Raw genomic sequence first — 12,287 nt, forward strand, 5'->3', positions numbered from 1 at the left:
AGTCCAGGTGCAACTCATAACAACTCCTGCTGATGGTTATGGCTTGAGCAGGAGCCGGGGGAGGAGGAAAGGGGGAAAAGGGGAGAGCACACCGCCACACTCCACCCTGTGACTATAGTCAATTCATCTTACCTTCACAGAGTGGTGGTATGGTCACTTCTTGCCTCTGTGCCATAAATAGTATATTGATAGTTTATGCGCTTAGAGATCCATGGTAAGTAGACAGTAAAGCACTGCTATTTGTTATTTATTAATTTGTATGTTTTGGGTGGTTGGAGTTGGGTTATGTGTTTGGTTGAGTACTGATTAAACACTCCCATTGCTGTTGGTGACCATCCAAGAAGAATTTCCCACCAATGGTGTTCTTCATCGTTCTTCACTCTTTCAAAGACATGGTGTATCTCTTCTGTATTGTGCTGAACAGTGATTAGTTTTGCATCCGTTGTTTTGTATTTGTTCTAGCAGCTGATGCAGGGATCATGTTGTAGTAGTTTCTTCACCAATGTAAGATTCATTCCGACAGGTGTAGGCAACAGATCTCAAATCAATGTATAATTAGATTGTAGCAATTGATAAGACGTAACAGGAGCTGAATAATTGAAGTCACATCCGATAATGTTAGTAAAGTTACAAACACAAAGATTTGAGTGATTACTTGTATCTGCAGTAACGTTTTCTACGAATATAGTATTACAAAGGGTTCTCATACGAACACATCCTTTTCCAATATATGTAAGTACAGTTTCAGGATTTTCATCGAGATGTGTTTAAAAATGACAAACATTTTGTTCAGTGTCAAGACAAATGTCTTGGGCTTTGATGGTGTTACTCTCACAAATAAATCCTTGTTGTAATATTAACACAAACACAGCATTTCTGTTTGCCATTCTGCAGGCTGCTGTAAGAGAAAACAAAGACTTTTTTTCTGTGGGGAGAGTCCAAACAGGTTACCCCATTAAAAAGAAGGAAAAACCCATCGTGCACTAATTCTGTGTTTACGGGCATCTGCAATTTGGAAACCTTGGTGTGTCCCTCAGTTAATTGCATATTTTCTGCTACTCCCGTTAGGTAGGCATACCATTTTCTGATAGTGGGTTTCTGTGTGACTCCTTCTGGGGGAGCAGTCCCCTTAAGGATTGCTTCTAGTAAATTAAAGGGTCCTCTAGTTTGCACAGGTTGTCCCTGATGTATTTTCTCAACTTGTTTAAGTGCGTGGACTAAAGACAAAAGTCCCTTTTCCCATTCAGAGTACCGTTGTTCTGTCTCTTTAAATGCAGTTGAGCTAAACAATAGAGGTCTTTTTGGTCCATCGGGGCCAGTTTGGAACAGATTACAATAAGTAGCATGTTCTTCGAAACCCCGTTCTGCTCTGATAGGGTCACGGGGGTGTACCAGTCCCAGTGACTCTGGTATGTTTTTAATTCTTCGATTAAAGTTTTTACTGCCTCATTATGTTCTGATCTCCACTCCCAGGATTTGCCTTTCCGTAAAAGTGAGTATAATGGACAGGAAATTATAGAAAATCCAGGCACATGCTTCCTCCAGTATCCTAAAGTTCCCATTAATTGTTGTAATTCCTTCCTTGATTGGGGCATTTGCAGCTCTTCAATTTTTCTTAAGGTATCTGGAGGAATCACAGCACTGCCTGCTATCCAGCAAGCGCCTAAAAATTTTACTTCTTTACTTGGTCCCTGACATTTTCCAGGTGGTACCTCAATTTCTGCTTTATTTAGTGCTTGACACGCTGCTGCTGCTTCCCCCACTGTCTCAGGAGAAGTTCCTCCGATCAGAATATCATCTATATATTGGGACAGTTTTACACCTTGGGGGAGTGAGACTGTCTGTAAAAGTTCGGCAAGCGCGGCATGAGCAATTGTGGGTGAATGTTTATACCCCTGTGGGAGTCTGTTAAAGGTATATTGTATTCCCCCCCAAGTGAAAGCAAACTTCTCTTTATCCTCCTCCTTCAAGGGAACCATAAAGAACATATCCTTTACATCTAATGCCGCCATCCATGGGTGGGCAGCTGCTTGCAGAGTAGCTGTTGAAGTTGCAATGTTTGGTACAGCAGCCGTTAGCGGGGCTGGGGCTGTATTAGCATTTAGACGCGGTAATTGATTGTTAAATGCCACCTTCCATCAGGTTTCCGAACCGGCCAGATGAGTGAGTTATACGGGGAGTGGGTTCTGGAGATAATTTGTCTTTTCTCTAAATCAGCTATGACTTCAGAAATGCCCTTTCGTGCCTCAGCAGCGATCGGGTACTGCGGTACATTTGTAATCTTTGACTCCGGGAGCGCAGGGGCTGAGCGGAGCACCTGCACTGCGGCTTCCTGGTTTCCGCACGGGTTAAGGTCAGTGCTTGAGCCGAAAGACCACACGCTGCCGTCCAGCAGACACCAGGTTCCGCCATTTAAAATATCAAAACCTAAAGTATTTTCATGATGAACTTCAATTGCAAAGCAAGTAGACGATGCGCGCTTCTCGCCCGGGAGCCATAAACTAACCTTAGCAGTTTGACATACATCAGTTCCCCCGTTCACACCTGTAATTCTAACTCTTTGCCATCCAGATCGCACGCCCAGCTTCTCGGCATCTTGTTGTGTTAATATTGAAATTTGTGCCCCCGTATCTATTAAAAACTTTACTAATTGTCTTTGAGGACCAACTGGAATTAATATGTATGGGCCATCATCACTTATCCACTGATAAGCCTCCACTTTCCGGACAGGCAGGCCCAATTGCCTTCCGGACATCGCTTGTGGCACACTGACACAGTATTATTATGAAAATTTCGGTGCTGTGGTTAAAATTTCATATTCTGATTAGACAGAACTGTCTTGGATTAATTTTGTAATGAATGCAGCAATGGGAGAGTAAAAAATTGTTTGCTGATAATACTTTCTGAGTTATTGCAGAAAAATTTTTTTCTGCTTTAACTGCAACAAACCTTAGAAAGCTCTTTATCTTTCAGCTGGGTCAAATTAAATGGGTCCAACATCTTTTTACTTTAATACAGTATTACTTTTTCCAAAGTAACAGAAGTACAAGATAGAAGAAAAATTCCAGACTTAACTTGTTATTGCTAATATTTATCAACAAGAACAGTAGCTTTTACCCTGAAATGAGCCAGCAATGTGCCCTTGCCACAAAGAAGGCGAATGGTATCCTGGGCTGGAGTGTTGCCAGCATGGGAGGTGATCCTTTCCCTCACCCTCCAGGTGGAATACTGTGTCCAGTTCTGGGCTCCCCAGTACGAGAGAGACATGGAGCTACTGGAGAGAGTCTAGCGAAGGGCCACAAAAATGATAAAGGGTTTTGAGCCTCTCTCCTATGAGGCAAGGCTGAGAGAGCTGGGACTGTTCATCCTGGAGAAGAGAAGGCTCAGGGGATCTCATCAATATAAATAAAAACCTCAAGGGAGGGTGCAAAGAAGATGGAGTCAGGCAAAAATGATGAGAGGGCTGGAGCACCTCTCCTTTGAGAACAGGCTGAGAGATTTGGGGATGCTCAGCCTGGAGAAGAGAAGGCTCCGGGGAGACCGTATTGCAGCCTTTCAATACTTAAAAAGGGCTGTCATGGTTTGGCCTCAGACAGCCGCTCTCTTGGGCTTCCCCAATACGGAGAAGAATCAGAAGAAGAAAAGGCAGAACTCATGGGTTGAGACAAAGGCAATTTAACAGAACAGCAAAGAGAACAAGAAAACAACAACAATAACATGGACAGAGGAATATACAAACACGATTACGGAATCACTGCTCACGGACCCAACCAGGACGCCCCAGACCGCTCCCAAGCAGCGACTTCTGCCCCCTCCCCCGGCAGCTCAGGGTGGGCATGGCTCACATGGGATGGAATACCTGTGTCCCTGCTGGAGCCTGGGGAGAATTAACCCTATCCCCACCAGGCCCAGGACGTTTTCCACCCCTTATTCCATACCATCTTTGCCATGCCCAGATCTTACAGGTTCCAATGAATTGCCACCACTTTCCCCTGTCTCATATATATATATACACACATATATATTCATGCAGATGTAATGTCCTTAGTTTATGGGCCATCCCTCCAAAGTGTCTGGCGAGTTCATTTAATCCATGGCTTTGGGCTCCATCTGTTAGAACAGTCTCTCAGGGCAGGAGAGATGCTGGGTGGTGCTGGACTGTTGCATGCTGTATTTTCGGAGCTTGTGGCTGGTGTACCCGGCGTGGCTCATGCACACAGTCCGTGGGCTGAAGATGTAGATCTTGAAGAAGTTGCTGGGCGCCAGCTGCTGAGGTCAGTTCTGATCCCATCACCACTGCGCTTTACTCGGTGTTTTCATCAAAGTCCATCTGTCCTTAATTTGGGTGATTCTTACTGTAGTACAACCGATAGCAATTATAGTCATGAGGACATACAGTGGCAGGGTTACTTAGCACTTAACAACACACAATATGATTCCTTGGCCATTCTCACCCAAAATCAGATCCCCATGAGGTACACATTGGACCTCCCCATCCTTCCACATCACCCACCAAGTGCACCCAGGTCCTTGGGCAAAAGCAATCCCACGGATGGGTTTGCCTTTGCCTGAGGCAGGACTGACCCAGACTGTCTTCCCTAACATATTCTTCATGTGCACTACGGGGACTTTATCCCCTTCTACGGTACGTGGAAGTTTTGATTGGGCAGGGCCAGCCTGATTGGTAGATCCCCTGGTGTTAACTAGCCAGGTAGCCTTTGCTAAATGTGCATCCCGATGTTTTAAAGTCCCACCACCCATTGCTCTCAGTGTAGTTTTTAACAGTCCATTGTATCGTTCTGTCTTCCCAGAGGCTGGTGCGTGACAGGGGATGTGATGTACCCACTCGATACCATGCTCTTTGGCCCAGGTGTCTATGAGGCTGTTTCGGAAATGAGTCCCGTTGTCCGACTCAATTCTCTCTGGGGTACCATGTCGCCACAGGACTTGCTTTTCAAAGCCCAGGATAGTGTTCCGGGCAGTGGCATGGGGCACAGGGTATGTTTCCAGCCATCCAGTGGTTGCTTCCACCATTGTGAGCACATAGCGCTTGCCTTGATGGGTTTGTGGCCATTTGATATAATCAATCTGCCAGGCCTCCCCATATTTGTATTTCAGCCATCGCCCTCCATACCAAAGAGGCTTTAACCGCTTGGCTTGCTTGATTGCAGCACGTCTCGCATTCATGGATGACCTGTGCAATAGTGTCCATGGTCAAGTCCACCCCTCGGTCACGAGCCCATCCATATGTTGCATCTCTTCCTTGATGGCCTGAGGAGTCATGGGCCCACTGAGCTATGAATAGTTCACCCTTATGTTGCCAGTCCAGATCCACCTGAGCCACTTCAATCCTAGCAGCCCGATCCACCTGCTGGTTGTTCTGATGTTCCTCCGTGGCCCGATTCTTCGGTACATGGGCATCTACGTGGCGTTGTACTTTCACAACCAGATTCTCTATCCAGGCAGCAATATCTTGCCATAGGTCAGCAGCCCAGATGGGTTTGCCTCTGCGCTGCCAGTTGCCCTGCTTCCACTGCTGTAGCCACCCCCACAGAGCATTTGCCACCATCCATGAGTCAGTGTAGAGATCAAGTACTGGCCCTTTTTCTCGCTCGACAGTGTCCAAAGCCAGCTGGATGGCTGTCACCTCTGCAAACTGGCTCGATTCACCTTGTCCTTCACTGGCTTCTGCAACTTGTCGTGTAGGACTCCACACAGCAGCCTTCCACTTTCGATGCTTTCCCACAATGCGGCAGGACCCATCAGTGAACAGGGCATATTTCTTCTCATTTTCTGGCAGTTTATTATATGGTGGGGCCTCTTCTGCATGCGTCACCTCCTCCTCTGGTGACATTCCGAAATCCTTGCCTTCTGGCCAGTCCACGATCACTTCCAGAATTCCTGGGCGACTGGGGTTTCCCATTCGAGTTCGCTGTGTGATCAGCGCAGTCCACTTACTCCATGTAGCATCAGTTGCATGATGTGTGGTGGGGACCCTTTCTTTGAACATCCAGCCCAGCACCGGCAGTCGAGGTGCCAAGAGGAGCTGTGCTTCTGTACCAATTACTTCCGAAGCAGCTCGAACCCCTTCATATGCTGCCAATATCTCTTTTTCTGTTGGAGTGTAGCGGGCTTCGGATCCCCTGTATCCCCGACTCCAAAACCCTAGGGGTCGACCTCGAGTCTCCCCTGGTGCTTTCTGCCAGAGGCTCCAGGTAGGGCCGTTCTCCCCGGCTGCAGTGTAGAGCACATTTTTAACATCTTGTCCTGCCCGGACTGGCCCCAGGGCCACTGCATGGACTATTTCCTGTTTGATTTGTTCAAAAGCTTGTCGTTGCTCAGGACCCCATTTAAAGTCATTCTTCTTCCGGGTTACTTGATAGAGAGGGCTTACAACTAGACTGTAATCTGGGATATGCACCCTCCAAAAACCCACAATGCCTAAGAAAGCTTGTGTTTCCTTTTTACTAGTTGGTGGAGACATAGCTGCTATTTTGTTGATCACATCCATTGGGATCTGACGGCGTCCATCTTGCTATTTTATTCCTAAAAACTGGATCTCCTGCGCAGGTCCCTTGACCTTACTTCATTTTATGGCAAAACCAGCTTTCAGAAGGATTCGGATTATTGTATTCCCTTTCTCAAAAACTTCTTCTGCTGTGTTGCCCCATACGACGATGTCATCAATGTATTGCAGATGTTCTGGAGCTTCACCCTGTTCCAGTGCAGTCTGGATCAGTCCATGGCAAATGGTGGGGCTGTGTTTCCACCCCTGGGGCAGTCGATTCCAGGTGTACTGGACGCCCCTCCAGGTGAAAGCAAACTGTGGCCTGCACTCTGCTGCTAAAGGGATTGGTAAGAATGTATTAGTCTACAGTTAGCCTCCACTCTGCATTAGATTTTCGCACCGGCCATATGGGACTGTTAAAGGGTGAGCGAGTCTTGCTGATCACTCCTTGAACCTCTAATTGACGAATCAGCTTATGGATGGGAATCAGAGAGTCTCGGTTAGTGCACTATTGCCGCCGATGCACTGTTGTGTTAGCAATTGGCACTTGTTCTTCGACCCTCAACAGCCCCACAACAGAAGACTCCTCCGAGAGACCAGGCAAGGTAGACAACTGTTTAACTTCCTCCGTCTCCAAGGCAGCTATGCCAAAGGCCCAGCGGTACCCTTTTGGGTCCTTAAAATACCCTCTCCTGAGGTAATCTATGCCAAGGATGCATGGAGCCTCTGGGCCAGTCACAATGGGATGCTTTTGCCACTCATTCCCAGTTAGGCTCACTTCCGCCTCCAGTACAGTCAACTCTTGGGATCCCCCTGTGACCCCAGAAATACAAATGGGTTCTTCCCCTCTATAGCTTGATGGTATTAGGGTGCACTGCGCACCCGTGTCCACTAGAGCCTTATACTCCTGTGGGTCTGATGTGCCAGGCCATCGAATCCACACCGTCCAATAAACCCGGTTGTCCCTTTCCTCCACCTGGCTGGAGGCAGGGCCCCCCTAATACTGGTCAGAGTATCCGTTACTCACTTTTTGCACTTCACTTGTCATAGAATCATAGAATGGTTTGGGTTGGAAGGGACCTTAAAGATCATCTAGTTCCAACCCCTCTGCCTTTTGTTATGTTTCTTCGAAGCTACAACTATATTACTGATGCATATTGGTCTCATTAAATACTAAAAATATTGTAAAGGCAGTTGGATACTTAGCAACGAAGAAGGGTGTGCTAAAATTCCACCATGTTGACTTGTATGGAATTGTTAATATCAAAGAAGATCAGTAATCATAATATACTGAAAAAGAACATGCTTACATACTGTTCGGAACAAATGTGCCAGGTGTAGTCATCCTGCTGTGGTTTTTATTTATTGAATACTTTATTTTAAATTATTTAGTAAATATATCAGAGTTTAAGTTGGTACTTAAAAACGTAATTTTTCTTGTAACAATATAGATGTACAGATTTGTTCCCTCTTGCCTCTAGAAGATGCTTGGAAAGTGTGATTTGCTTCCTAATGTTTTTGATACAGTTTAGAAAATGTTTAAGTAATAAAAAATGTATATTTTAACTGTTCCATTTGTAGGTCTCATGCTGTTGCATGTGTCAATCAATTTATCATCAGCAGAACTCAAGCTCTTATGTTGCACATAGATTCTTTTATTGAGGTGAGTGTGCATTCTTGGTTGGGGGAGTTAAGTCAAATTACATATCTGATTTATTAAGAGCTTTGAATAATGTTTTACAACCACCACTACCCACAAACTCTACATTGCTGACTTCCCATTCTTAGCTTCAGTCCCCATGTATTGAAGTTCATTCTGCATGCTTATGCTCAGATTAGTCTAAGCACTCTCACAGACCAAGAAATAGTATTTTGAAAGATGCTTCCTTTCCATAAATAGAGGAAAGGTCTTGTTGCATAAAGGTACTGGCAGCAGTCTGTCTACTTTACCTGTGATGGAGAGTTCAGTACGAGGATCATCATGTCACTGAGTCTGTATGATGGGTCTCTCTGAATACTAATACTGAATGTGGATTAGAAGGGTGATATTTTGGGTTATCTAGAGTATTTTATTTGCTGCTGTTGTGTACTGAAGGAGTTTTCTAGCTTCAGAACTTCATTAATGTTTAGGGGGAAAAAATAATTCGGGAAAAAAATAATTCAGGAAAAAATGTCCTTGTGTCTAGTGTACACATGACCAAAACACTGGGTAACAATACACATTGAGAGTCTGAAGAGTTTGTTTGCTAAACTGTATGTCTTTAAGAAATAATACGGTATTCTGAGGTGTGGGGTGGGAGGGTACAAAGTATATGTTTGCATACTTTAGTTTGCCAGTAATGTCAATTTAAATACAAGTTGAACTAGATGACTTGAGGCTTTTCGACTGGTATTACTTTCCAACAGAATCTTTTTGCACTGGCTGGTGATGAGGAGCCTGAAGTACGCAAAAATGTTTGCCGTGCTCTAGTTATGTTGCTGGAAGTTCGAATGGATCGCCTGCTTCCTCATATGATTAGTATAGTTGAGGTGAGTCTGTTTTCCCAGATTGCGTGCTGAAACGTGTTTGGAGTTACAGAAATAATAACAAATTAAAAACATTCATCAGAACAGGTATGTTACTCTTGCACTTGCCTACTCTTTGTTTTCCTTCTAGATTGAGGTTGCGAAAGTTTCTTTTTAGCTAATTGCCAACTTGACATTGTATTTGACAGACAACGTCTATGGCAGTTGTTCATTCTTCATTAAGTTAATTGATCCTGAAATGGCCAGGATCAGCTATACCATGGAGCAGCCAGGCATTGCCTGACCACAAGTGAGAAGATCATGTTAAAAATCTTAGTTCTAGTGCTGAGACTGCTACAGTTTACACATTGAAGCTGTCACTTTTTTTGTATCTTTTGACCACAAGGATAAGGAGTGTTATTTTATATAGCTCTGAGCTACTAACAGAGCTGCTTGCCTTTGCATTCAGTTGTAGAGGTTAGTGTCATTTGATAGATTCTTTATCATCCTAGATTAGTGCAGAATTGCCTACCAGAGGACCAATCAGCTGGTTTTTGTCTGCTCAACTCTTTGAGTTTCAATGTTTCTGGGAAATACTGGCAGTTTCTAGGTAGCCTTTACATACACTACTTGCTAGATTAGAAATATAGCGAAGATCAGTATGTTTCTCATGTAGATTACATGCAAACAAGTGGGTCATAACCCAGTGTCAAATTCCATAAGGGCTAGGTCCAGGCAACATGAAGAAGGTGTTAAGTTTTTTTTGCTCCTGGACAAAGGCGTAAAATTGAGGTGACCCGTGACAGCCTTGGCCTGTTGTCTAGTCTTCCTATGTGTTGTGCCACCAACCCTGGCAGACATGTTCTCATGCAACACAGGACAAGTAGGGATTGTTGATACTTGAGGTGGGGTTTTTTTCTTTTGCTTGGTTGGGTTTGAGTTGGTTTTTTTTCTTCTCTACAAAAGACAGTATTAGTGAATTTTTGTTCTATAACAAAGTTTAGACTTTTTTGTTTTCACAGTTTTGGGACTACTGTGTACTGTTACTGATTTCCCCATTTCTGTATACATATTGGTATGTGCAAATGCAATATCTCAGAACTGACTATTGTTCAACATTCAAATGAGTCTGGTTTTGCCCCTTTGAACCTTGAATACCTCCAAGTTGAATGCTGCCAATGGTGGCTTCTCTAACTGAAGGAAGTCTTAAAAAAAGAGAAACTTGTATCCACATGATGGGTTTTTTTATGCTTATGGAGAATCACTTTTAAAGTAGTTAAGAATATTAATGATCCAGTAGCGATTCTAAGACAGAAGGACTTGGCCAGCATCATGCTTTTGAAGCAGACAGGTTTAGTATTAGCTTTCTTGCCAAGTTCCTGGAGCATACAGGAATGATTGGTTTGGATTTCAGTGAGTTTTTTGAGCAAGTGCTTCCAGGTGAGCAGAAGCAGATGTATATTTTTTTGTGGTGGGTTGGTTTTTTTTTCACCTTCCTCTGTCTGGGAACATGACAACAGGATATGTCAGGAGTAGACTGACCTAACAGATTTCAGTTATTAGATTGCACTTGTATGTTCATAGAGCATATTTAGCCAAACACTTTCTCAATAGAAGCCCTGACGTTATACAATGCATAATGAGATTACTTGTAAGGAATGAATAGTGTATTGATGTTATGAAGCTGTAACACAGAAACTCAACTTGTTGCTGAAGTCATAAGACTGTGAGGATCCTGTTGCTTTCTTCAGATAAAGATGTCTGTTACTGCTCAAAGGATGTGTTCTTAATGCTTTATGCATCACGCTATTCTTGATGATTTGACATAACAAGACTAACACAACACTGTTACAGAGTATGCAGACCAGTTCTGAATAATCTTCGTATGCCATTTTGTAATTTATTGTTATGAAGCAACTATTTCCATTACCTAAAGTCAGTAGAACTTTATAGCTTATCATTAAAAGTACTTATTTTAAAAAGCCTTCAAATACTCTCCCCACACTTTACTTTGTTACTGTTCTTACTATGGGGGCCTACAGGAAAGCTGGGGAGGGACTCTGTCAGGGAGTGGAGTGATAGGACGAAAGGGAATGGTTTTAAAATGAAAGAGGGGAGATTTAGATTAGATATAAGGAAGAAAATCTTTCCTGTGAGGGTGGTGAGACAGTGGAACAGGTTGCCCAGAGAAGCTGTGGCTGCCCCATCCTTGGAGGTGTTCAAGGCCAGGCTGGATGGGGCTTTGAGCAGCCTGGTCTAGTGGGAGGTGTCCCTGCCCAGGGCAGGGGGGTTTGAGCTAGATGATCTTTAAGGTCCCTTCCAACCCAAACCAGTCTATGGTTTCCAGGCTGTGTATATGGCTGTCTTATACCACTGCTACCTAACTTCATGGAGCATATATGATAATACATACTTAAAAAGGAAATGACACTGTGAGAAGCACCTTCAAACAGAGATTACTTTTTGTCATTCTGTTTTTGTCTTTGTGACAAATAACTGGATCCAACAAAACAGTGGATTTTCAAGCCCTCTGGGGGAAAAATGCCAAATCACTTCAGGTGCGTTAATGAAGCCTTGCTTGCAATGGGTAGGACATTTTTCAGCTTTTCCAAGGTGTAATTTGTTGACAACTCAGAATAGAGCAGTATTTGTGTTACCATGAGTTCTTAATTACAGTAGTGACCCTTTAGGAAACACTTGCAATTTAGTGCAGTTCTGTAGGAAGGGGTATGTTCATGGCAAATCTTTCATCCCTGAAATGCATAAGGATAATATAGGTCACCCCATTCTATTACATTTTGAGAATAAAATGGTATTCTGAAGAAGGATTTACTTTGCTTGTTTTAAATCCATGTGTGAGGAAAGGTAGCTGCATGAACTTCCATGAGGCTTCTAAAATGAGTGGAAGAACCAACTGTTTCAGAAATAAGGGCTGGCATGGAAGAATGCATAAATTACTATTTTGGAAGTTGCAAGCATCTTCCCTAAATTGTTTTGGCAGTTGTGTATAAGAAACTGATGTAGCCATGGTATACTTAGGCTTTCTGTTTATGTAGGTATTTGATTGTTTTTTTTGCTTAAGGGGGTTAAGTTTTAACAGCAAGCTTAAAGTTTTGGTACTGAATCTCTCAATTACCATTCATGCTATAAAAAAGGGAGACTTTTTTTTTTCCTCTGTTATGGGTTCTACTTAATTGCATCCTGTTAGGTAATCAAGATTTGAAAGGTAAGCTTTTTTATGGTACTAGATATAAAAAAATATTTCTGTCTTACT

The 12,287-nt window shown here is 43.5% G+C and overlaps 1 protein-coding gene across 8 annotated transcripts in view; it reads left to right on the forward strand.

Moving 5' to 3' along the window:
• Positions 1 to 12,287, forward strand: part of LOC128902131 (transportin-1-like) — an 88,938-nt gene that overhangs the window by 47,540 nt on the left and 29,111 nt on the right. For 5 of the 8 annotated variants that reach the window (XR_008463641.1, XM_054184542.1, XM_054184544.1 and 2 more), the window contains 2 exons: positions 8,090 to 8,171; positions 8,915 to 9,037. Coding sequence is in view for 7 of the 8 variants with exons in the window: in XM_054184542.1 (XP_054040517.1) it covers positions 8,090 to 8,171; positions 8,915 to 9,037 (205 nt within the window). In the remaining variant the exon portion in view is untranslated. Of the gene's footprint in view, positions 1 to 140; positions 830 to 894; positions 920 to 8,089; positions 8,172 to 8,914; positions 9,038 to 12,287 lie in introns of those variants that run through there. The other 3 variants (XM_054184547.1, XM_054184548.1, XM_054184549.1) reach the window with 3 other exon arrangements.

The sequence above is a fragment of the Rissa tridactyla genome, chromosome W (genome assembly GCF_028500815.1).
Source record: "Rissa tridactyla isolate bRisTri1 chromosome W, bRisTri1.patW.cur.20221130, whole genome shotgun sequence".
NCBI lineage: Eukaryota > Metazoa > Chordata > Aves > Charadriiformes > Laridae > Rissa > Rissa tridactyla.